General features: G+C 38.8%; 2 protein-coding genes across 11 annotated transcripts in view; one reads left to right on the forward strand and one right to left on the reverse strand.

The window, feature by feature from the left end:
* TANC1 (tetratricopeptide repeat, ankyrin repeat and coiled-coil containing 1) overlaps window positions 1-21,548 on the forward strand; it is a 148,543-nt gene extending 126,995 nt beyond the window's left edge. For all 7 annotated transcript variants that reach the window (XM_088146615.1, XM_088146620.1, XM_088146619.1 and 4 more), the window contains 9 exons: window positions 5,101-5,179; window positions 7,201-7,334; window positions 8,019-8,142; window positions 8,427-8,602; window positions 9,503-9,635; window positions 12,371-12,462; window positions 16,526-16,672; window positions 17,203-17,303; window positions 19,188-21,548. In XM_088146615.1, coding sequence (XP_088002741.1) covers window positions 5,101-5,179; window positions 7,201-7,334; window positions 8,019-8,142; window positions 8,427-8,602; window positions 9,503-9,635; window positions 12,371-12,462; window positions 16,526-16,672; window positions 17,203-17,303; window positions 19,188-20,553 — 2,352 coding nt within the window. In that variant the 3' untranslated portion in view covers window positions 20,554-21,548. The remainder of the gene's footprint in view (window positions 1-5,100; window positions 5,180-7,200; window positions 7,335-8,018; window positions 8,143-8,426; window positions 8,603-9,502; window positions 9,636-12,370; window positions 12,463-16,525; window positions 16,673-17,202; window positions 17,304-19,187) is intronic.
* The window catches only part of WDSUB1 (WD repeat, sterile alpha motif and U-box domain containing 1), a 33,731-nt gene continuing 24,114 nt past the window's right edge, over window positions 12,460-22,076 (reverse strand). For 3 of the 4 annotated variants that reach the window (XM_088146626.1, XM_088146623.1, XM_088146628.1), the window contains exon 12: window positions 12,460-13,599. The gene's annotated coding sequence lies outside the window, so the exon portion shown is untranslated. Of the gene's footprint in view, window positions 13,600-20,979; window positions 21,197-22,076 lie in introns of those variants that run through there. The other variant, XM_088146624.1, reaches the window with a different exon arrangement.

The raw sequence follows: 22,076 nt of genomic DNA on the forward strand, positions 1-22,076 counted from the left end.
GTTGATTCTGAGCAGTGTTCAACTCCACAAATTTTGGTTAAAATAGTTATTATAATGATCACAGATTAAAACCAAGATCATACATTATAAAGCACCTGTATATATCCCAGAATTCAAACATTAAAAAAAAAAGGAGTTACTCATCTAGAGAGATAATAATAGCAGCCCTGCCTGTGAGGCTTAATGAAATAGCTAAATCTTCACAAACCTTCTATTGATGAGAGAGAGGGGGCCATTCAAATGTCTGAAGAGAGAGCATTCCAGAGCAGGGGTAGTGGCTTGAGAACCCAAGTTTCCTTGGCCTTTGTAAGTGGTACTCTCTGATCTAGGGGATACAGGAAGTGCCCACCCTACTAAATCTTCACTATTGCCCATATACAGGATTCATCTTTGAAGGTGGAAGTACTTATGAGAATTCTTGTGCTGATACTTTTGCTTTTCCCCCCAATAAGTCATACTAATCAGAGCTTAGACCAGGGGTGTCAACTCAATTGCACAGGGGGCCAAACTTCAAAACACACTTTAGGTCGCGGGCCAAACAGGATAAACATTTATTGAACACACTAAAACTAAACTTTTAAAACTTTAAAACTTTTAAAACTTAACTTTTTTGAACATAAATATGAATAAAAACAGACAGGAATATTATTCCGGAATAAATCAACTCAAACCTTAAATAACTTATGATATTTTGCTCTCCAAAATATATCCTGTCTAAATTATACAAGTTAGAAATAAAGTAGACGTTAAAAGAACAAACATTCAAATTTCTTTACTCTTATGTCATTTTATATAAAAAATAAAGTTAAATTTTAAATATCCCAAAAGATTTTGCTCTCCATAAAAATATATCCTGTTAAAATTATACAAATTCAAAATATGAACATGCTGCATAACAAAACCTGGAAATATAAATAAAATTTGTGCTTTTCAGCAATAACAAATCAATTGAACAATCATTCAGTTGTCTTTGCTCTTATGTCATTTTATCAGCGCTGGATGCCTGGCATCTTTTTTTGGCAACAAGTTCGTTTATATTTGGTGTGAGGTTCTGTGTTGTGGAGATTCTCAGGATGGACTGCAGGTGCTCATCAGTGAGACGACTCCTGTGTGCTGTTTTGTTAGTCTTCATTACTGAGAAGAGCTTCTCACACAGATATGTGCTACCAAACATGCACAAGGTTCGAGCCGCATGTAGACGGAGCTGGGGGATTTCTGCGGGAATGGAGTGAAAAAACTGTGCGGGCCGTGCAGTGTCGTACTTTGCCTTCAGTGTACCATTACACTGCAGCTCAATCAGCTCCATCTGAATCTGCACAGGTGCTGTTTCCACATCGACGGCAAATGGGTTGCGAAGCAACTCAAAATTCTTTTTTTGTTCTTCAAAGTCACCAAAGCGCCGTGCGAACTCAGTGCGCAGTGCGCTCAGTTTATCAGCAAAGTGCGTATTTGGGAACACCGTTGTGCCGACTTGGTTCAACATTACTTGGCAACAGGGAAAGTGGGGCAAGTTGCACTGGTGCATTTGTGTCTCCCATCAAAGCAGCTTCACTTGAAATGCCTTCACTGCGTCATACATGTCAGTGATCATGCGGTCACGTCCCTGGAGCTGGAGGTTTAAGGCGTTGAGATGAGCTGTTATGTCAACCAGAAATGCCAACTCGCATTTCCACTTTTCATCCCTAAAATTAGTGGAGTCTTTTCCTTTACTGTCCATGAACTGACAGATTTCGTTGCTGAGCTCAAAAACTCTGTTGAGAACTTTTCCCCGACTTAGCCAACGCACCTCTGTATGATAAGGAATGTCAGCAAACTCTGAATCTATCTCCCGCATAAAGGACTGAAATTGCCGGTGATTTAAACCTTTAGCTCGGATAAAGTTTACGGTTTGTGTTACAGTGCTCATTACATTTTCCATCTTCAGGACTTTGCCACATAGTGCTTCCTGGTGTATGATGCAGTGATATGCCGTTAACTCACCAGTACAGTTCTCCTCCTGCATCTTTACTCGCATCCTTCCCACTAGTCCACTTTTTTCACCACACATAGATGGTGCTCCATCAGTTGTAAGTGCAATAAGTTTGTCCCAGGGCAGTTTCATGTCGGTTATACTTTGACATACATTTTCAAAAATGTCTTTTCCAGTCGTCCCGTGCATCGATTTAATGTCCATTATTTCCTCTGTAACGTGCAAATTGGAGTCTACTCCACGGATGAAGATGGCCAGCTGTGCAGTATCAGTCATGTCAATACTTTCATCCACAGCAAGAGAGTATGCAATAAAGTCTTTGCTTCTTTCACTCAACTGTGTTCTTAAATCAGTGGCCATCTCACAAACTCGATCAGCAATCATATTTCTACTCAGGCTTACATTTGCCAGCATCTGCTTTTTGTCTGGACATAAGACGTCAAACACCTTGATCATGCAGCTCTTCAGAAATTCTCCCTCGGTAAATGGCCTGGCTGATTTGGCGATCTCCTCTGCCACGATAAAACTTGCTTTCACAGCAGCTTCACTTTGTGATTTTGCATGGGTAAAAAACGTCTGCTGAAGTGTCAGATTCTTCTTTAACTCTTCTGCTTTCTGTATCTTCTGCTCTGCATTCAGGTCTTTCAGGTTATCCTGATGTTTTGTCTCATAGTGCCGTCTTAGATTAAATTCTTTAATTACAGCCACATTAGCTCCACAAATGAGACACACGGGTTTACCGGCAATGTCAGTAAACATATACTCAGCCTCCCATCGGTTTTTAAAGGCTGTTTTCAGAATCAACTTTTCTCTTCGGCATCGTGAGGGCTAGCTTCGCAATAACTTGCAGCATCATAAGTTAGACTTGATTAACGCGGAAAGCGTTCAGCAAGGCAGCTGAAGCGCTGCATTATGGGATCTGTAGTTTATTGTGTTACCAGCGCTTCATATCGCCGGGCCATTAATAACAATAATATATAAAATAATCTCGTGGGCCGGATATAATTACACGCCGGGCCGGATGTGGCCCGCGGGCCTTGAGTTTGACACATATGGCTTAGACAGTCTTGTTCCTTGGTGGTTCATTTCCAGTCTTGACTGTTGCTGGAGTGTTGACACTTGGAACAATCTCGTAAGGTAAGTTAGGCTGAGAGATAGTAGCTGAAAGTCACCCTCAACATCACCCACTTATTTGGGTGATTTTGAACCTGAAGTCCCCAGCTTTATTTCTCTAACACTGTACCACATTTACTTACTTGTATCATGTGCATTTAACATCAGCCAAATTTCTTTTTCATATGAAGTTCCACAAAACCATCCAAAACCAATCCAGTTGTCTTCCATATGAAGTTCAACATAATCATCAGAACACAAGTCAAACACTGAATATACCTCTTATGCTTTTAAGGTTGTATTTGTATGTTAGCAGTGGTTTCAAACTTCAAGGGCATTATGCTGAGAATCATCCAAGCATTTCCCATAGAACTGCTTGATTTTTTTTTTTATGCCAAGGTTTGTTGGACTTATTGTCACTTTTATGAAAAATAAGTGTATTCCTGTAGCTGCACATGGCAGGGAATAAGATACCAATAGTAGGTATGTTGCCTTCTGGGAAAAATCTGTTGCCCACTACTGATGATCTTCTACAGGTAGTCCCTGACTTACAACCACAATTGGGACTGGAATTTTGTCGTTAAGCGATGCAGCTGTAAATATGACTGCATCACTTAGCGACTGCAATCCTGGCAGTTCCTTTAACCGAGAATTGTGGGTCGTTAAGTGAGTACCCACCCAATCCAAGCCATTCTGGGCTTGGTCCCTCCCAGCCTTGAGCCTCAGTATAATAAGGGACTGCCTCCAACTCCCCCCACCCCATCTACCCCCCATCTCTGTCCTTCTGGCCTCCCTGCACCCTGCCTTGTGGGGTGGCAAGCAGCCCCAGAACCACACGGCCACACCTCAGGAAGCCACAGGCACCCCAGCCCAACTACAGTTGCCCTCGTTGCCATCCACTCCGAGACCCCTGCTGCCCTGCAGTTCGCCCCACCAGCTGACCTTTGCCGCCTTCTTGCTCCAAAACGCCCCTTTGCAAAAAGCTCCTGGGTGGGGCTTTTGCTTTGCACTGCAGGGGAAGGGGGAAAAAAAGCCCAGCCCAGCCTCACCCAGGAGCTTTTTTCAAAGGGGCATTTTGGCACAGTGCTGCTCAGGTTCTGCTTTTTGGGGGGTTTTTTGTTTGCTTTGGGCAGTGACCAAAAATGTTTAGCTCTGGAGGGCTGTGGCTGGCCTGGTCTATCAAGCAGCCAAAGGTGGGACTGGTCTGCCCACCTTCTCAGGAAGGAGGACCAGTCTACCTGTGGAAAATGGAAGGGATAGGGTCAAAAGGGGGCTGGGAGGGCCTGGTCTACCCACCTATCACAGCCAGAGGCCCAAAGTTCCTGGGAGCAGGCCGGTCTACCCACAGGGGAAGACAACAAGAGGGAAGGAAGGAGGTGCTTTTTTTCCCCCCACAATGCAAAGCAAAAGTCCCACCCAGCCCCACCCAGGAACTTTTTGCAAAGGGGCTTTTCGGAGCAAGAAGATGGCAAAGGTCAGCTGGGGTGACACAGCGGAGAGCGGCAGGGAGCCAATAGGGCATAGATGGGGGGAGATAGACAGATGGGGGTTGTTGAAGCGCCCCTGCGGTGATAAGTATGGGCGGGCTGCCAAGCACCCAAATTTCAATCATGTGACTGCAGGGGTGCTGCAACAGCTACAACTTCTGTCACTGGTCGTAAGTCACTTTTTTCAGCGTGTTCGTAACTTTGAACAGTTGCTGAACGAATAGTCGTAAGTCAAGGACTACCTGTAGTTGATTAATATTGGATGTTTCAAATCGGAAATTTTCAAAGTTAAAAGGCAGAAAGACCTGCTCCATACACAGGCTACTTCTATGTTAGCTTTGCTGTTGATCTAATTCGTACAATTTATGTATAATATGCCCTTTAACTGAAGCCCAATGTTTACAGACGCATTATTCACTGTAATGAAGTGCAACAGTTGAGCAAATTTGTGATTTGATGGATTTCATCCATTGTTTTCTTTTTTTTCCTTTCCTTTCTTCCTCCCTCCGTTTCTTTTCATTTTTCTCTTAGGTCATTCGTTTTTTGATAAGAATTGATGAGGAGCCTGAAATTGACATCAATGAAACAGATACTTTGTGGGGAGAAACAGGTATATGTGCTAAAAGGTTTTTTTGACTTTTCCAAACAATAATACATTGATCAGCTGAGTGAAATGTGTAGATTTAGAGCAATGCTTACCAGTCGGGGAAAAGGGCGCACAATTATCAAGCTTAATTCACTGTTGAAAATCTGGTGATTATTTGTGGTGTGTATCCAGAGATAGCAATGGTAGTGCAAGGGTGGCTATGTCATGATATTAATACTCATGATGAGCATAAATGGAGAACTCACCTTTTCAGTGCTGTTACCTTCTGTGAACCAGTGTTAGATTTAAAAACACACAATTATTTTTTTGCATGGCAATGCTTGTTCATTTTAAAGTTTGCTGGCCTCTTTTTCAGAATGTTTTCTCATTTTTTGGTGGAAAGTATAGAATGAAAACGTGCTTAGGTGAATGAAGTTAATGTAGCTTCTTATCATGTTAATGTCTGATTCTAATTAGTGTTTCTGATTGCCTCCAAGCATAGTGAGGCTCAGCTTTAGAAAGCCCTAATTTCCATTTCTTTGTATGAATTTCGTTTGTTTGTTTGGAGAATGATTTCTTTTCAGTGGGTATGTATAATTATGTCATTTAAACTGGGAATGGAGTGGTGCTCAGTGCTAAATGGAGTGTGTGTTTGACATGCAGAAGATTGCAAGTTCTGTCTCAGGTTGGAAAGAACTTCTGCCTGAAATTCTGGAGAGTCAGGATGGAAAATAGGGAGCTAAATCAGTCATGGCCTGATTCAGTAGTACAAACGCTATCTATTTTGTTAAAATAGTATTCTAGAAATAAAAATCCAATATCCTTTGCTCCATTGTGCTAGAAGATAACTGTGCCCAAAAGCCAGCATTTGTGAAATAAAGATTACTTGAAATGTCACATGAGATACAGCAAAGTGCATGATACTGCTTATATTGTGTTGAGTACAGCAACTTTCAGCTGTTTAAATCATTTAACTGAAAAATGTCCTTTCCTTCACCCTAACTTTTTTCAACATTTGTGGCAGCATTCCTCTAGCCTAATGGGTTGCTCTCATATTTTCCATTTTGCATCAGCTGCTTGTTTAGAGATCCATTTAAATTTCTTTCTTAAAGTCAGAATCCACTGGACAGATTAGAGATGGGGTTTTTCAACCAGAATGGTTAGCATTCCTGAGCATAGTTTTCCTGAGGAGCGTGTTTGTTTAAGCCCAGTGCAAGCTAATCTTCAGTCTTCTTACTTCCCAATATGGTATACTTGAGATTCATTGTTTTTGTATCTTAAGTGACCTTGCGAGCCCAAGAGCTGCGAGCAATACTGAGATAGAAGACAGGTCTGCATTCTGTTCTTACGGTGGTAGCGAGCCTTGGCTTACGTTGCCCATGGTGATCAATTAAAAAGTATAAATACAACTGTCAGACTGCTTGGGTCTAAACAATCCTAAAATAAATAGAGTGATCCCCAACATCAAATGCCATGTTTTTAAAAAATTGTAAGTGTATTTCCTGTAGTATTTTAGATAAAGTTCAAGCATACTTTTAATTTATTTTGAGTCAAATAATCCTATGAATATCTAGAGAAGAGTTCTGTAGCATTTCTTAATAATATAGCCTGTGTCTTATACGAACAAACGGAATTATTTTCTACCCTATAATTGTAATGAAGGTTAATATCTGAGGGTATAGGGAAGTTCCTCTTTAATTGATTATTTAATTATATGTTCTATGTAGTCTTAATAGATAGAATGTTCTTAGGGGTTTTCCTTAAAGTTCCTGCTCCCCTTTAAATCTTATATAGTAAAATCTATCTTTCTTTCTTTCTTTCTTTCTTTCTTTCTTTCTTTCTTTCTTTCTTTCTTTCTTTCTTTCTTTCCTTCCTTCCTTCCTTCCTTCCTTCCTTCCTTCCTTCCTTCCTTCCTTCCTTCCTTCCTTCCTTCCTTCCTTCCTTCCTTCCTTCCTTCCTTCCTTCCTTCCTTCCTTCCTTCCTTCCTTCCTTCCTTCCTTCCTTCCTTCCTTCCTTCCTTCCTTCCTTTCTTTTTTAATTTTTAGCTTTGACCGCTGCTGCCGGGAGGGGAAAACTGGAAGCATGTGAGCTGCTACTCGAACATGGTGCTCTAGTCACAAGACCTAACAGGAGAGGGATACCCCCACTTTTCTGTGCTGTGCGTCAGGGACACTGGCAGGTGGGACTTTATGCATAAAACGATCAGTCTTAGCTTAATTCACAGAATGAAGGGAGGAATGTCCATAATATCAACTCGAAGTAGCCATTTTGGAAACCAAAAGGAAATCTGATGAATTTAATAATGAAAACAATGGCTCTGTATAGATATAACTACAAATGCGTAAAACTCATTGATTTGGAAAGTTCCAGAGAACTGTGGAAGGTACCATTCTCCCTTCAGGCCAAGAGTTCCCGGACTGGTAGTTTCTGGTAATAAATCCTTTGATGTGTATCCTTGAAGTGGACTTGTCCCAACATGGGTCTGCTTTGTCCAGAATGTTATTTCTGGGACATCTCAAACCACTTTTGGTTCATATCTTTACTTCTGGAAACTGTCCACTACCCTCTGGTCTGGTATGGTTAGGAGGAACTCCACATTTCCATTATAACTTTAGGGAGACAGTAGAAGTGTTTACTTTTCATTTCAATTAACCTCAGTAACTTGCTACTAAATCTCTGGATTATCTTCACTACGGTGACTTGAAAAAAAACCCAGCCTCATATTTTCTGGTTTGAAATTTGTTTCATAGTCAACTGGCCAGAATTTATCTAGGTTCAGATAGTCATGTGAAGGACATCTTTTGTTTTTTTCAAACATTGTGATTTTGCAATGTTCTAATGAGGATTTTCTCATTTTTTTCAGATAGCAAAGCTTCTATTGGAACATGGTGCTGATATAAATTTAAGTGACAAGCAAAGCAGGACACCGCTCATGGTGGCATCTTGTGAAGGACATCTGAGCACTGTTGAATTTCTAATCTCTAAAGGTACAGTGAATAATTCTTCCAAATCTATTTTTTTCAAATGGCCTTATTTTTCCAGGTATTCTAAGATAGATAGTATTTACTATCTCTGTATTTCTAGATGTAGACTGACTTTTATGAGCTCATGCCAAAATCAAAACTGGAGATTGAAATTAAATAGTATGTGTCATGAACCTTCAAGGGAAAAATCAATAAGCAGTTAAATGAAAAATACGATATTTGAATGTTAGCTTAATTTTTTAAAAAAGGTTTTCTCCCTCAAAAATACACTTCTTGTTTGCATGTAGGTGCTGACATTTCATTACTGGACAAGGAAGGCCTGACAGCATTGAGCTGGGCTTGCCTCAAAGGACATAAGAATGTGGTCCAATATTTGGTTGAAAAAGATGCCAAAATAGGCCAAACGGACAAGAATGGAAGAACACCTTTGGATCTAGCAGCATTCTATGGAGACTCAGATATTGTAAGCCAGGACGCATTTTATCTTTTCTGTAAATTTCACTCACTACCTGAAATCAGGTGAAACTACCAGTATCTCACCAATTTGAATACCATTTAAGCAAATTCAAGCTGGTTTTTTTGTAGGTGCAAGAAAGACATTTAACAGGTTTTTTTGGAAAATGTAACTGTTATTTAGTGTTGAGTACTTTAGAAATGCATATATTTTGATGCTCAGTTGATTCTGTCAAATACTTTTAATGCTGCGTCACATCATCAGATCAAAATACTGAAAAAATAAAGAAATAAACTGTTTTTTTTCCTACTGCCTAACTTCAGAATTGTATTGTTTATTGTGATTTCAGTAGATGAGATGCAAAGAGATGCTTCAAGAGAGGTGCTTAAGTATAACTTCCATGTTAATTTGTGCAGTTTGTATTTTATATATTTGTAGATTGTACAATTTCATATAACATGGATGCCTGTAACTTAGATTCTGTTGAATACCAGCCTAGCTGCACAAGTATAAAATGGTCTTTAAAAAAAAAAACTTCGAATATTTTATGGTTAAAGTCTGGATATTCATTATGTAAACGGTTAAGGACCTGATGGTTTTTAAATACAACGTCTGCATGTAGAAAATACATTTTTTTATAGACCAAGTTGTACCAAAGGTTTGCTGAAGCTTGATGGGTTGCATTCAGGAATATTAATTAAACATCTCTTTAAAGATTGTGCTTCCTGGAAAAACAGCTGTGAAGCACTTTATTGATCGGTAATCTGAAACCAGGCGTTACTAGAAAATTGACGTAGAGAACAAATGAATGAAGTTGAACTGTTCCAGATTGTATTATTTCAGCTTGAGGACACAAAGTGATGTTGCTTTTTTAAAAGCTTTGTTTCATTGCATTTTTATCGTGTACAGGTGCAGTATTTAGTAGAGAAGGGGGCAGTAATTGAACATGTTGATAATAGTGGAATGCGCCCACTGGACAGAGCCATCGGATGTCGAAATACATCAGTCGTGGTCACCCTGCTTCGAAAAGGAGCCAAGTTAGGTCAGTGAAAAGTGTTCACAAAATAAAATGGGACTGTTTAGGGATGTTTTATAGTCCAAACCATTAGCATTATGTTGTTTTATAACATGTATTTTAGTACTAATATTATGCATATCTAAAACATTTAGACTTCTAGCAATTCAGATTTTATCTTAATTTAAATTCTCAGCCTGTAAGCTTCCAATGTTCCCAGGTGCTCCCGAACTTAACACTGAATTCTAATTACAAATGTGACAAAAAGGTAGAATTACTAATTACATGGGGAATAATCAGATTAATGGTTTTCTTAAATCACATAAAATTTCATGTTTGTCCTACTCATTTTCTGGAGGGTAGCCTCCCCAAAAAGTTATGTATCTGTTACAGATCATGACAAATTAGCAGCTATAATGGAAACATATAACATTAGAAAGAATGGTGTGATCCAAGAACAAGACAGAAATAGGCTATTCCATGTTGCTAATTTTATTACAGTATTTCTGTGCTGCCAATTTCACATGGACTCTCAGTGATGTATAAATCATTAAAACCATATAAAATAACAAACGTTTCATTAAAATTATATTAAAATCCCTCTCATAGTAATTCCTGGTAACATTGCAGATTGAATGTTCCTCTGTGAAAGCTATTGGGGGAAGGCTATTCCATAAGGATGGAGCATATTGAGAGAAAGAGTTTCCTAGCTGAATAAATCTCAGTGTCCCTTGTCTGGTTACATGAGCTGGACAGATTGTTTTTCTGTCAGTTCTAACCATATCTATGTTACATAGAATCATGTAGAGTTTTAAAGGTAATGGCCAGCACTTGAAATTGTAACCAAAAGTTCCCTGGCTGCCAATGCAGTGCCCCAAATAGCAATATTGGATGTTTTCCAGGGGCTGCACCCCAAGTGGGCTTTTTACTGTCAGGGAGTCTTAAAAGACAGCCCCAAGGAGAGCGTATTGCAGTAGTCTAACCTAGAAGTGATAAGGGCCTGGATAACTCTTCCAGGATTTCCTGCTGCCAGTAGGGCTGCATGTAGCAATCCAGCCGAAGTCATGAGTGTAAAAGAACTTTCCGAGTTCTGGACCTGCTCCTTTGGGGAAGGGCTCCTACTCCAGAGTGACTTACAGTGGTACCTCGGGTCTCGAACGCTTCTGTTCACGACCAATTCGGGTCACAAACAACTCCGTTCGCAAAATTTTGCCTCCGTTCGCGAACGCCAGATCGGGTGACAAACAGGATCCATGGCCATTTTCCCTCCCATGACACATGGTCGTGGCTTCCTGTAGGGAGGGGGACTCTCCCTCCAAGCAATAACCGCCTCCCCACCCGCCTTCCTGTCCTCCACGCCAGAAGTCGCGTCGAGCAAGGTTAGCGTTCTCTCTCTTCGTACTGTATTTTGTTTCATATTTTTGCAGTTTTTTTTAAAAAAAAACATATAGTTCAGAACGGATTAACCGTAATTACATTGAACCTTATGGGAAAATTTGATTCGGGTCGCGACCAATTCGGGTTGCGACCAGAGTCGCGGGACGAATTAAGTTCGTGAACCGAGGTACCACTGTATTAAGTTATTTATACACCTATTTGTAGACTGCCCGCTTCAACAAAGGACTCAAAGCAATCAGGACCAACAGATCAATAAAAACAGTAGTCTGACCTGATTTGATTAACTCAAGGCAATCCTTTTATTGCTAACACCCATAATCACTGGGACAAGTAAAGAAGCAGATGGTTCCTGACAACACATCCAGCTTGCTTGGGTTTACCTTCAACCTGTGTCTTCTCACCCAGTCCCTCCTGACTCTGGGTCAATACCTCCACACCATCTCCAGGGTGAGGCAGATTTGTTTGTTTGCCTATTGCCATTTTTCTGGGCTGCCTTTGCTTCCCACTACCCAGGGCAGTGAGGTGGGGACCAGTTCTTCTTAGGAAGAACACACAAGGCAAGTTCATGTGGGTTCAGGAGAGATGTTTCCACACGTCCACAAGCACTAAGTCGGCAAACACAGTTAGGTACTTACAAGCCAAGAGGCACTCTCCAGTCCAAGTGTCAAAACAAAGAAATCTGGATTGCCCTTTTCAGTCCCCAAAACACAGGCTTAACAAAACCTTGTGAAAATCCTAAGAATGTGTCGTGTGCTGTTTTAAACAATACATCCAAAATACACCCAGATTTTTAAATGAATGAATTTGAGAAAAGTAAAAATAGAACAAGAGATAGCTGTGGTGACATACATAGAAATCCAAAAAACAGCAAGGCGAGCTAATATAGTCCAGTACATGTAATCTGTTCAATGGGACCTTAAGTTTCAGAGCCTGCAGAATTCATTTCAGAGATGTTGGTCTGAGAGCAGCAAGGCTTCTGACATTGTTTGAAGATGGACTAAAACATCTCACTTTTCATGGGACTCTTAGATCACTAATAGCCAGCCTCTTTGTGGAAACTGTTGGTCTACTTGCAAGGCAACTTTCCTTTTTCATGTCAAGATTTAGCCAGAAAATTCAAAAACTGCCTAACAGCTGAGATTGCTTTCTTAATAGCTTTCTTCTTCATTTATAAAAGAGCTGGTTTGTTCTAGCCAGACAAACAATTGTACAGAAGAGTTTCAGATTTGGATAAAAATTGGGGAACAAAAAGCACTCTTGATGTAGCCAACTTAGAGGCACTGTTGAGTTACATGACAATATAGGGGTTGTCAATCATTTGAAATATTGAGAATGCATTTAAGTGTTAATTTTTTTTATTTCAGGAAATGCAGCATGGGCCATGGCTACTTCAAAACCTGATATTCTGATTATCCTTCTACAGAAGTTAATTGAAGAAGGAAACATAATGTACAAAGTAGGTGAATACTTGTGCCAGTTCAGATTTGAATGTTGTTTGGATGAACTGCTATATGATGAAAACATCCATGGTACAGATTGCTAAACTACTGTTACAGTGCATTAAATATTTGCTTTTATTTGTAGTATTAATAATCTTAATAATCTTGACTGTAGGAGAAAGCAGGCTAAATAAAATAAATCTTCAAATGTAAGCAAGGCAATGCTTGTTGCAACTGTTGTTTAAATGTTGATTTCTGTAATCACACTGAACCGTGCATGAATGCATATAGAATGTAATAACCTTGATTCTAATAAGGTTTCTGTGATGATAGTGAAAATCATGTGAAGAATAAATACAGGTAATCGTGAATCCTGTGTAGAGGAAATAACAATGACTAATTGTGTACCTCTAACCAGTACGTTCAAATATACAGATTTGTGCCTGCAAAGTCTGCAGCTCTAGAACATTGTAAAGTTGACTATTTGATTGGGCTGCTCTTCCGAATTACACATGCCCATTCAGAGAGTAGAGCCAAGGACCTTGAGGCAATAATTTTAAAAAATAGATCACCACAAAGAGGCTCAAAGGGACGGTTGTGTGAATGTGCAGCTAATTACTTAAAGGAACTGCAGTTACAGAAAAATGAACTGTCATTCTTCACGCGTCTCTGCATGACATGTATTAGAGAACAGAAAGTGTATCGTACAGAGGTAAGTGAGTGGTCTGCAATAGCACAGAACAGTGAACTGCCTTGTGAAAAGCTGCATCAGACATCCAAGCAGTAATGTTGGGTGGACAGGATCCAAGAAAGCTCTGTGAGTGTCCTGCATGGGTAGTCCTCTGGCAGTGGCCGCAGACATAAAAGCAGCCCTTTAAACTCTGATGGAGCTATGAGGTAAGCCACCGCCCAGCATGAAAGGCATAGAGCTTTGAGGTCTTCATGACAAAAAGGTGCTGAGTTTTCTGGCATGTGTATAACTTTCCTTGTGTGAAATAATGTAAGGTTCACTGATCTGTAGAGCACAGAGTTCCCTGGTGTGACATACAGAAGTAATTAACCATGAGAACAATTTTCATGGTCAGCAGTCCTCGTGAAGTAGTTGCCATGGGTCCCAGCAATTTAGAAAGACCAAGCAGGAGTCAGTTTGAGAACTAGAAGATAAATACAAAATAAATCCATTCAGTATTTTTAAAATTAAAGATTGAGAAAAAAAGGGATTAAGGGAGAAGGGAGTTTCTGCTTATTCTCTGAAGGGAAAGGAAGAAGCAGGCAACCCATGCAGAGTAGTGAGAAGTGGAGGGATATACTGGACCCTGTAGTAACTGATAATTCTAACTTTAGAGAGAAAGATCTAGGAAACTGATGATGAGACAAAAGAACCAGAGATGCAGGTTGTTGCAAGACCTCTCCCCTCCTTCCCCTCAGATTTCATTTTTAGACTCTGACAGCCAAGTTCCATGTATGGTGCACCAGCACAGGGGACTTTAAAGGGATTACAGCACAGGTAGAGCCATTAATCAATGTACAGAACTACATGAGGCCAGTTTGAAGATGCAGGGTAACAGAGGTCTTTGGTGTCTTAAAGCATTTGCTTTGAAACAAGGTTTGGGGAACTGACAGCTGTGTGTTTTAGGGATAAGGGACACAGAATTCTACCTGATGGAAAGGCATACGTCCATCTCTCATCAACAAGATGTCTACTTGACACATTTAGGACACGTCCAAAAGGCCTTGAAATCCCTGGCCAAGGAATAATCTTCAGAACACATGTTAGGAAACTGAAATGCTGAGACTGATGTAATGCTAAAGCTAAGCTTTAGGATGCTCTAGTACCATAGTTTGTATAGGCCCAAACTTGTGTATGATGCATAAAACCAATACCAACGTGCAGAGTTTCAGATTTGAAGGGAAAAAAGTACTTCAGAGCTACCAGTTGTCAGCAGCTCCTGAAAGCAGCTGCCCTCTGCAGCTACAATGTGATCCCAGGAAATGTTGACATTTGTCTAAGGAGTTGCCAAGCGGTGCTGCACATGCATCCACCTGCTCTGAAGCAGACTTTCCCCTTCACATTCAAAACAATGCACAGCCCTGCTATTTTAACCACAGCGCATAGCAGGGCTTGTGTTAAGACAACTATCTGTATAAGGCAGTGTTTCTCAACCTTGACAACTGTTGCTGGCTGAGGAATGCTAGGAGTTGAAGTCCACACATCTTAAAGTTGCCAAGGTTCTATCTTCTTGGAACTTACTTATTTTTAGGATTGTTTTTATGTTGTATTTTAATGAATTTTTATCTTGTTGTAAACCACTCAGAGTCGTTTCACGAGATGGGCGGTGATGATTGATTGATTGATTGATTGATAAATAAATAAATAAAAATAAAAATAAAATAAAGAAAATAAAAATAAAGAAAATAAAAATAAGGTAATGTACTGCAATTGGAAGAGTAAGGGAGCACCACGTATAATTGTTACACTGCTTCTCCACACACTTTTCAAATAGAAATTACTCAACCATTGCCAGTTATGTTTTAGGTGAACGTGCGCACAAATTAATTGAGTCTTGCTTGGGTTATATCTCAGTGCAGTGTTTTACCCAAGGACACTTAAAAATACATTCCTCCATAAATGCTTTACTCTTCAAAACATGTGAAGAAGTAGTTTTCTTATATGAAGGAATTTGTTCTATCTAGATATAAGGCAGTGTTATATTAGTAGTTAATATATATAGGATGTCTTTCAGTTCATTAAAAAAAAAAGTCAGTAGGATAGTTGAAATTGATTAAATGACTTTCAAGTTAAGATGGAAGTGGAATATCGTATTTTAATGACATTTAAAATAAGAAATTGCACCTAAGAATCCACTCCTACCTTCTCAGTGTCTTTAAAGAACTATCAGTTGTGAATGTGCCTTATGGTGATGGTTAATTGTAGTTTAAATGTGTTCGCGTGTATAGACAGATATCCTTTAATAATTAACGTCATAAATGTTCTCTACAATGTATAGTTATACTCTGCACTCTTCCATCTAAAATATCTCTAAATTTGACAAAATCAGTGCATACTTCAGTGTAGCAATATAATTTACCCATAGATTTCTAGCCTGTCAATTATGCTATCATGAATGGTATAATCTATTTCTCCCACCTTACATGTACATGCTAATAAAAAAGAAAAATAATCTATAAATGAAAAAATACTGTCTTAATTATAAGCATAACTTGTTTTTTTAGGAAATATACAAAGCATCACCTTGTATTTAGTTCATTGTAAAAATATTAATACCTGAAACATATATAATAAGTTTCATTGACGGCATTATTTGCTTCTGTACTTTATGTAAAATATTGTATTGTTAGTTGAAATCTAGTTAGCTTTCAAAATGTAATAGCTTCCTAACAGCATCATAAATTATAAAGTGTTTGGTATGATGTTGCACATTTACATAGGATACTGTCTGAAAATATTAAAAATGATTTAAAGATTTAAAAAGGATGTAGTTTATTAAGTTTTTTAATTCTTGAAATACTAGGAAGGTGTTAAGTTACTGAAGTTGTTTACACTTGTCTGGGAGGGAGCCATTTTTTTTAATATATTTCTTTTTTTCTTTTCTCCCTCTTTGAACTTTTCTTTTTATATTTTTCTCAGTTTGTATCAGTTTTTGATCTTTGTATTTGTAAACTTTAATAAAATTAATTTTAAAAAAGAAAATATTAAAAATGGCTCTATCCTAAGTAAATTTCATTGAGATACAGAATGCAGTTTCAGATTTAATTCGTTTTTTAAAAGTCATTGTAGTTCATATCATATCACATAGCAGATCCTTGGCTATACATAGATAAATCCTGAAAGTTTTTACTTTGATATACATGCAGTTATACCCCAAACAATTTGCATTAAGTTCCAGGTCTGCATTATCCAATAAAAATTCTTAGTGAAATATGTGGACTACTACTATTTTATCATAAAGATCAACTTTTTTTTAGTCTTTAGTGATACCTGCTGGACTGTCGGTTTATTTTAAAGGTGAAAAGTTTTATCAGTGAAATTAACTATATTTCTGTGCGTTTGATCTGCAGAAAGGGAAGATGAAGGAGGCAGCACAGCGGTATCAGTATGCCTTAAGGAAGTTTCCTCGAGAGAGTTTTGGAGAAGAAATGAAAGCTTTCAATGAACTCAGGGTTTCCTTATATCTAAACTTGTCAAGATGTCGCAGAAAAACTAACGTAAGCTCCTTTTCCAAGTTTTTCTCCATGGCGTAAGTTGCAGAAAATAATCCTGGGTGGAACTGCCATTTTAGATAATGCTAAGGTCAGCAGCTTTTTCAGATGACAGGCAGTTTGTCGGGTTTTTTTTTTTTAAATAATGTTTTTAATAACTTAAGGTTTCATCCAAGAATATAGAGCTCTGGAAAGATTTGGCACTCTCAGAATTGTTTAAATTTGGGGTGGGGGTGGGGGGAGGCCAGTGGGCACCATCTAAGTGTATTGTAGACCCTGCATTGTTAACCTCTGTGTTAAGGGAGTGCTTGTATGTCTTTTCAGACATTGTCTTCTATAATGTCTGATCTTTGCGGTATCCAGGCATTTCTGAAAACAATGTCAGTACACACCTCTTACATTCATCTGTATTACAGATATAGTTTGCTTACAAAACAGATTCAAACAATCAGTGGAAGTGTGATTAGGAAGATGTCTTGAGGCTATTCCTCAGTCGATGGTTGGTTACATTAATTTCTGAACTGTGATTTTGGCAGGATTTTGGCATGGCGGAGGAGTTTGCTACCAAGGCGCTTGATCTCAAACCCACCTCCTATGAAGCATATTATGCTAGGGCAAGAGCCAAGAGGAACAGCAGGTACTTAAAGTCCTTTTGCGATAATATTTATTTTAGTAACCTTTAAACGGATGTGTAAGAATGACCTTCTAAAAAGTAAGAAACAGCCCATGTAAACTGATATGCCCTTCAATATCTGTACCCTATTACATTTTGACAAAAGACAAAGAAGTTGTCTACTGTTTTCCAAGCTGTCCATGGATATTTTGGGTTAATTCCCTTACCAGTTTTTGTTTGCTTATGCTGACAGAATTTCCAGTCTTGGTGGAATGCCATGATAGTCTGTGGAACTGTACAAAAAACTCTTTATTGATGTTACTTACGGTATTATGAGGGAAAAAAATTAATTGGGAGAGTTTTGCAAGAAGCGCAAAAAATGGCTAGAATATTTTTTTTCCCCCTCCTTAAATGCCATAATCAAACACTGACTTCACACCAAGGTGAAAAAAGGGAATAATTAGGATGTGCAAATTGAGCCCCTCCCCCCGGGTTTTCCTTTTTTGGTATAGTTTTCTAAACAGGGAAAAGGACAATGCTTTGCTAAAAGCAAGGCTTGGTTATATTAACTGTTTCCCCTTGAAACCGAGATACGTTTTTGGACATGGCTATACTCTGTCTAAAACAAGAATACATTAACTTTTTTGAGTCAGGAGCCACATTTTAAAAACTGGATGAGGCCAAGATAACAAATACATTTTATTTAATTTGAAAGTAATAATAGAAAATTATGTTAATTAAAACAGCAGTATTATTCCATATGTATTTAATGGTTTTTTTCTGTTAAATATTGCTGTTTGTCAGTAATTTTTGAAAGAGTTTTGAGGCCTACCACTCATATATCTGGGAGTAGCAGGTTGTACACTTTTGTCCAAAAGAATCATGTCTCTGGTATGGGAGAATGTTTACTGAGTTAGCATTGTAACATATTATTTAATACATTAAACAGGTGGACAGAGATTAAATTAGGTCTTATTTGGAGGAGTGCAATTTGAGTTGCATATATATATAAACAGAGAGAACTGCCTTTGAATGGTCTGCAGTTTTTAGATGGTTTTAAATAGGGCCACAATAATAGCCCTATTTCTGATCTGCTTGCTGTTGCTTCCAAGTAGTATCTAGGCCCAGTTCAAAATGGTGGTGATATTAATGCCTTTAATAACTAGAGTCCGCAGGATGTGAAGAATGCTATTATGAGGCCTTTTTTCTGGGTGTCCTGATTAAATTACTAAAGTGGGATGCTACTGAAAAAGAGGAACTTACTGGCAATATTGGTCCGTTAAGGAATATTGCCCCCAGGGGGGGTTGTCTGGTTACTGTGTCTGACCTTTGTGGTATCTAATTTGTCTTTTTTTCCTTAACTTTTAAACTTTTTAGTTTTGAGATCACAGGCACCATCATTGCTAGTCTTATTTTTGCACTGTTCATCTTTTTTTTTTTATTATAAAAAGCATTTTATGTTTTTTGTATGCTGTCCAGAAGCATATTACAGCAAATCCTAAACTTATCATAGTATAAAGCTAACACCGATAAGCTTATGTCTTGAGAAGGCAGTGTTAAGAGAAGGCTGCAGCCCTGGCAGGGGAGGCCTTCCAGACCCTCAGGACTTGCTGCATTCTACACAAGTGTCCTGTATCCCCTTCAGAAGGAAGCCCATTACCCCCCCCCCAAAAAATGCTACTTTCATGAAACCAGTTTTATTGCTATGGGCAACTTCACCTAATTGATAGCTTTTTTTTTAAATTGCTTTGGGGAAAAAAAGCTAAGAGCTTTATGCCACTCTTGAAAGGGATTTATAAGTGGATTATAAGATATATAAGAAGAAGCTGCCAAAATATATATCTTGGCTTGAGGTTGTGAAAATAGCAATGTGCCAAGCTCACTGTTTTTGGATTTCCCTCCTTTAAGGCAATTTCAGGCAGCCCTCACGGATCTGCGAGAAGCCATAAAGTTGTGCCCTGGAAACCAAGAAATCAAGAGACTGCTAGCTCGAGTTGAAGAGGAGTGCAAACAGCTCCAGAGAACTCAGCAACAAAAGCAGCAGTGTTTTCAGGCAATGCAGCAGAGCAACGACTCTGACTATGAGGGTGAAGTACTTGTGCAGGATCACTTCAGCCTGGAAGAGATAAAAGAGGAGGAATTTTTGTGTGAACAGAAACCTGGTCCAGCTAGACCAAGATTGCCACTTTCCCAGGCTTCTTTATCTTGCAGTAGAAACCCTCAGGAAGGTACCCAGCAGAAATTTAGGCCTGTATCTCCTCCAAACAGAGCCAGCTGTAAATATTTGCGAGAGCCTGGCTTGTCTATGCAGCCCACGAAACAAGCTCAGATAGTAAAAACCAATCAGCATCTGAATTCTGTCCAGTCTGGAGCAAGACCTAGTTCTAGTCAGTCTGGCACAAAGGTTCAGCCTCTCCAATATCTTCCTCCAAGTCCTGTGACTTCCAGACACCTTATGAATCCAAACAAAGCCCAGCACTTGGATGGGGCACACACAGTATCGGCAGGCAGTAGCTGTGCACTCTTCAGTGAAAGATTAGCAGCTGGCCAGATTCCCTACTTGCAGCACAGTGACAAAGGATCTTCTCACTCTTTCATGAGTAAGTCCAAAACACATGAGAAGCTGACTGTGCATCCTCCTCCATCATTAAGTCAAGGAACTGGTGAATTAAGGCAGCAAAGTAGTGCCAGTTCACTTTCGGTCAGCATGGTACCTTCCACTTCAACAAGCAGCTTGTCTTCTAGCAGCAGCTTTTCTGAGTGCATGGTAGGACAAAATCCAGACACTCGACTCAAGGAGAACAAAGCTGGTCAAGCTCAGAGTGGATCAGTAGAACACCGGTCTCGCAGTATTCCATTCATGGGGATCATGGATAAAACTGTACGCTTCCAACAGCAGCAGATGAACCCATTAAATCGCAGCTGGCACAGCCAAGCTACAGAAGGGGTCCTGAAGAGTTCTGGGGCAACTTTATCTGCAAGCTGTGAGTTTTCTTCCAAACCACCAAGCAACTCTGCAAATCAGGGTTCAACTTTCTCTTCCTCTTCCATAATAGTAGGAGACAATGTCCAAAATGGAACTCAGTCTAAAGAACTTGAGGAACTAAAGCACCAAGCATCTGCCAGCCCACAAGATAACAGGATAGGTAAGCCAGTGGCTCATTTATATCAGGAAGCTCTCTCCAAACAGCATTCTCAGCTTAATAAAGACATTCATTCAAGTCACATCACTTCCGCAAAACCAAAGCGATCTTTTGTAGAATCTAACGTATGATTTGCTGTTTTATTGCAAATTAATAACAGGGATGAACCACGGCTTTTGGTTGTGCAAAATTTACTGCAATAGTGGCATATAGGTTACTGCTATTAATCGTATTTTAGGGAGTAGTAAACAACAATGTGATCTCATAGCTGCAGTATGAACATTAACCCAGCTACTCATAATATCCTATAGTTTTAATTGAGAAATGAGTTCTTAAGCTGTTTGTTAACACAGTTGAAACGTTCCATCATTTATGCCAAACTCTGCAAGTGTGGATTTAAGCAGCCTTGGGCAGTATAGCATACTAAAATTTTTTCTTTTTTCTTTTAAAAATCAGCAGTCCTAAGGCTGCAATGGTATATACACTCACTAGGGACTAAGTCCCAATGAACATAATTTACTTCTCAGACAACTATAGGATTGTGCTATAAAACTCACTTTGTACAGTCATGTATATTGTTTATTGTTTAAATTGGATTAATTTGTGGGAGATGACGGAGTCCACGGAACATTCACTTTTGTCCATGAATATTTTCTTAGAAGGAAGACTGTTATTCTCCCACTTTTGTAAACATGGCAGGCATAACTTCTATCATCTCTGCAAATATTTCAGCAGCCATATTTTATTCCATGCAATTGAGGCTGACTATCATCACTGCAAGGCAAGAAGTAAAATTTTGCATGCATTTTATTCAACATCTTTGTTATTGCACTGAGTCATATGACAAGTTAACAACATACAAACAGCACTTTACATAGTTTATCTAAACATCTTTTGAGGTGTTATGTTGGAAAAAGGAAGAGAAATACAGGTCATAGAGTATTTTTATAGAACATCCAATTACTATCTGACATAAGCTTACATAAAGGCCATTGATACTTTCCTCAGTATTGCAGTAGGAAATATCTATTTAAATTACAAGATGTTGTTGAGGAGACTAATTTGTAAGGATGTTCCTGTAAGTAATAAAGGCTGGTTATATAAGCTGGAAATTCTGTAGCCCTTTTAACAAATTATTCCCACATGTACAGTATGTATGTTACATTATAACAACATCTTCACACTTTTTTTAAAAAAAAATCATTAAAAAGTCCATTTTGGAATGACTTGTTAATCTATTCTGTAGCTTATTTATTGTTTATCTTGGTATTTGTACAATCTTATTCTCTTGTTCTGTAGATCTATTTTTTGCACAGCTACTGTATTTTTCCCTTATGAAATAAAAGATTATTAATATAGTTTCTAGTTCAGTACTGTAGTTTTATAGCACAACGCTGAGAGGTCATTGCTAATGCAAGTTTAATCAGGGTCTGTTTGAAATGTAAAGATATGAACAATCTGCTTCCCTGGTCAAAACACTGTTGGAACGCAGGTGAGTGTTTAGTATTTGTAGATCAACTCAACATCCAGTCTCCAATGAGTTGATTGCTATTCCATGCCAAGACTTTGGTTGAATTGTCTATTTTACATATAGGCTGCACATCTTGAAAGGCACTAAAATAGGAGTACTGCAGTTGTACAAAGTTATCATTAG

The sequence above is a fragment of the Python bivittatus genome, unplaced genomic scaffold (genome assembly GCF_059951505.1).
Source record: "Python bivittatus isolate LINGU-HERP-01145 unplaced genomic scaffold, Pbiv_v1 ctg000480_np1212, whole genome shotgun sequence".
Lineage (NCBI taxonomy): Eukaryota > Metazoa > Chordata > Lepidosauria > Squamata > Pythonidae > Python > Python bivittatus.